Raw genomic sequence first — 3,798 nt, forward strand, 5'->3', positions numbered from 1 at the left:
GCACGGAAATAAAAATTAGCTAAAACTAAACTCGCCATAGCGGAAAATCGGCAGAGTCAATTTTCAAAAACTCAAAGCCAATTTGCTCAGGAAGGTCTAGCGGAGCCCATGAAACCAAAATTATAATTTTGGGATCATTGGGGACCTCTCCGGATTAATTTACCTCCGGAGGGAATTTTAAACGACGGAACACTTACGGAAAGCGATAGCCACCACTTGTAGGCGCGTTAGCGGGGTGCCGCGAGGGGAAAAACTCTACGTAATTTTTACGTAGGATGAACTAACGATACTCCTCGCCATAGGAGCGAGGGAGAAGGAAATAGCCCACGTCGGATATCGTCAGATTTCGACTGGGAAAAGACAGGAATTCCAATCCTGGACAAACACACTCACTAAACCCCAAAATCATCTCAAAAGATGATGGGGATAAACCGGAATAAAAACTAAAAAAAGAACCGAATAAGGGATAATACCCAAAAAATGCAAAATTCGGACCAACAAGTATGAATAAAGGGAGGTGATCAACCACTGCACGTGGTTGAGGGCCACGCGAGGGATACTGCCATGAAGGGGAAAAGACGCCATTTGAAATTGACTCGAAATTAGGGGGAAAAATACCAAAAAACTCACTGTTTTCTGATGTTTCACGGTCCTTTTTCCTTTTCGGACCATCCTGGATCCTTGCAGCTACAGAATAATCCCACAATAATCCAGATTGCGCAGTTGCGTTGTATGGGCACACAGAAATTCACACGCGACTACTTACTGAAGACGGTCAACGCGCAACTGATTTCGGAGGTCAGTGCTGCGGCACAACGGGCCCTCGGGACTTCCGACCAACCACGCTGGGCTCTGATTGGTAGAGACGTTTTCTCCTCAGAGGTGTAAGCCTCGAGGGAGCCACCGAATAAATTCGGGGATTTTCGAATGCGTAAATTCAAATAAAATCAAATTAATTCCTAAAAATTATTTTTAGAGCGGATGGAGGCTCAATCGATCCTAAAAATTTAAGATGCGTCTCACGGATCAAATCTCCGGGATTTACGAGGCAAAATTAATAATTAATTACGGATAGTTATTTTACAAAAAAAAATAGAATAAACGTTTCCCCCCGAAACTCTAAGGCAACCAGGCAATTCACCGGGATTAAGGGTTGCGCTTACCCCAAGTGACCTTCCAACAAAACTCAAAAAAAGAACCCATTTTACCCCGTAATATCCAACTAAAATTCTGGAGCGCTAATATTTCAATTAATCCTATGTGATTTCCGCGAGAGTTATAAAAGGGTTATTCCCACAAAAAGACCGATGGAATCTAAATATGGCCCTTCGTCTCGATCAAATTATGGGCCCTCAAAAATTATTTATCGATCATGAACTAATCAAAATTTACCACACCGGAGTGGGAAAATACTAAACCGAAAATGCTCCATCAGAATGGGAAAACGAAACTCAAAAATTCTCCATCAGAATGGGAAAACGAAACTCAAAAATTCTCCATCGGAATGGGAAAACTTATACTCAAAACTTCTCCATCGGAATTGGAAAACTTATACTCAAAACTTCTCCATCGGAATGGGATAACTTATACTCAAAACTCCACCGGAGTGGGAAAACAAAAATCTCTCTCTCTCACCCTACTTAATTGGTCACGGATAGACTTTTCCTGTCGTTGTGTTCAGGTCTCGGTGGTGTTCCTAACGGACATCCCCACATGTTCGTTACACTCCCTCCTTTGACTGTCCTTATCCGGGTGTGCCTTGCTCTCGATGGACCTGTGGCTGGGTAGATGATGGGGGCGTCCTTCTCTGCTCGTCCCTGGATTGTTGAAGGTACTCGAACCCACACCCTGAGGTAGTGGTCGGAAGAAAACTCTCAAATAAGTATGAGGACTCAGAACCAGTATATTTCTTATATAAAGTATTCAGTCTTAGCCGCACTCCTAACATGATGAGTGGGATAGTGGACTCAAAGTAAAAAAAAAATGTATCTCTACATATATTGTGAGCAACATTCTACTCTCGTGTCGCCTTCCACCGTACCTGACGGAGATGATCATAGAAAAATAAAAAAGTACTAGAATAATTGTCAGTATTATCACATGAACAAACAAAAAAAAAACATGGCTTTTCTCGCCGATAAAAAAAAGTACAAAAGGATACTAATAATAAACAGAAACTTTTCGGCTTTCAGCCGTTAGAGAGATCGGTCAAGAAAAAAAAATTACGTCCACTTCTTTGGTTCTCGTTCGAGAAACTAAATAACAAAAATGGTGTCGGCCGTTAGTAGCCTTATCGGGAAAAACAAATAACAAAAAAAAAGAATATAAGATCTAACGGACCCGGTCTGTGACTCGAGTCGTCGAGTACCACCGCTTAAGAACGGGGAGGATACCTGGTGCCCCAGGCTCTGGCCGGGGGTTCTCCTGGAGGCCCGGAAGGCTGCTGTGCTGGGGCCTGTTGGGCGGCTGCCTGCTGCTGCAGACTAACGAGTTGCTGGAGGAGGGACATCATCTCCGGTGTGACGGCCGGCATGGTCTGGCTTGGTGTTGGAGGCAGCGGGGCAGCTGTTGGTGGTGCCGATGGAGGCACGTATGAGTGCGAGGCCCACACCGCTGAAGTTGGGGCTTGAGCAGCTGCAGTCGAGTAGTACCCCTGCTGAGGATTCCTGGTTGTAGCCCAGGGATTGACGGTGGCGGTTGGCGGGCTCGATGCCTCTGGTGTCCAGAAGAACCTGAGATCTGAGCTGGGGGCCGGTCGCACCCTCTGATATCCGTCTGTGGACGGTGTAGACTGCTCAGCTAGGGTGGTGGTAGGGATGGACGGCTGTGTGGTCGGCGCTGAATTAGTTTGGCTTCTGCCCTGCTGATGGCGGGTTCTCTCTGCGCTGTAGGTCCCGGCTCGTGACTGGCCCGATTTCTGATCCCCTTGTTTTAGAGGAGTCGTCTTGGCGGTGCGCTGGGCTTGCCCAGCAGGAGCCTTAAAGGTTTTTGGGGTAACCGGGTTTTTGGGCCGCCTGCACGGTTAGTGGAGCGACCACCCGCTGGGTGCTCGACGAGACCGTGCGTGGGACAAATGTTCGTGTTTATCAGACGGAACGGGCATTGTCCGCAAAAGAGGTCCCCTGTGGGCTGTGGGCATTGGGGGAACGCGTGACCGCGCTCGTGGCAGTCAAAGCACCATGGCCTAATATGTCGTCGTTTATCCCCGGCCGGAGCTCCCGCCGGTCGTTGACCAGAATCCCGAATTCCCGCAACCACGGAATTTGAAACAGTTGCGGCGCTTCCTCGGTATGGCTTCGTGGTACCGAAGGTTTATCCCGCAATTTACAACCATTGCGGAGCCTCTTACCTGCTTGACGCGTAAGAACCAGACGTCGGAATGGGCGGAGGCCCAAAGCATCGCTTTCGCTGCCCTGAAAACGCATCTCACGTCCTCACCGACGTTGGCTTGTCCGAATTTCGAGTTACCGTTCTCTCTCCAAACCGACGCCAGTACGGTAGGTTTGGGTGCCGTGCTGACACAGGTCATTGGCGGCGAGGAACGTGTTATCGCCTACGCAAGTAGGGCGCTCACTTCCGCTGAGAAGAAATATACCGTGACAGAGCTCAAATATCTTGCGGTCATTTGGTCCATCACAAAGTTCCGATGTTATCTGGAGGGGTATTCCTTCACGGTCATCACAGATCACAGTAGCTTGCGCTGGTTAACCTACGTAACCCTACTGGTCGACTCGCTCGATGGGCTCTCGGGCTCCTCAAGTATGATTTCAAGATCATCCATCGTAAAGGGGCATTCCA

At 48.1% G+C, this 3,798-nt stretch overlaps 1 protein-coding gene across 1 annotated transcript; it reads right to left on the reverse strand.

The window, feature by feature from the left end:
- Positions 1–2,374: 2,374 nt before the first annotated feature.
- On the reverse strand, positions 2,375–3,529 carry LOC107045961 (mucin-7-like). The gene is made up of 2 exons (XM_015268390.1): positions 3,350–3,529; positions 2,375–2,977 (listed from the first exon to the last, which is right to left on the reverse strand). Exons 1-2 carry the CDS (start codon positions 3,527–3,529, stop codon positions 2,375–2,377), a joined length of 783 nt encoding a protein of 260 aa, XP_015123876.1.
- Between the last annotated feature and the right edge of the window lie 269 nt (positions 3,530–3,798).

This window comes from Diachasma alloeum, unplaced genomic scaffold (assembly GCF_001412515.2).
Source record: "Diachasma alloeum isolate Michigan unplaced genomic scaffold, Dall2.0 Dall_scaffold_01143, whole genome shotgun sequence".
NCBI lineage: Eukaryota > Metazoa > Arthropoda > Insecta > Hymenoptera > Braconidae > Diachasma > Diachasma alloeum.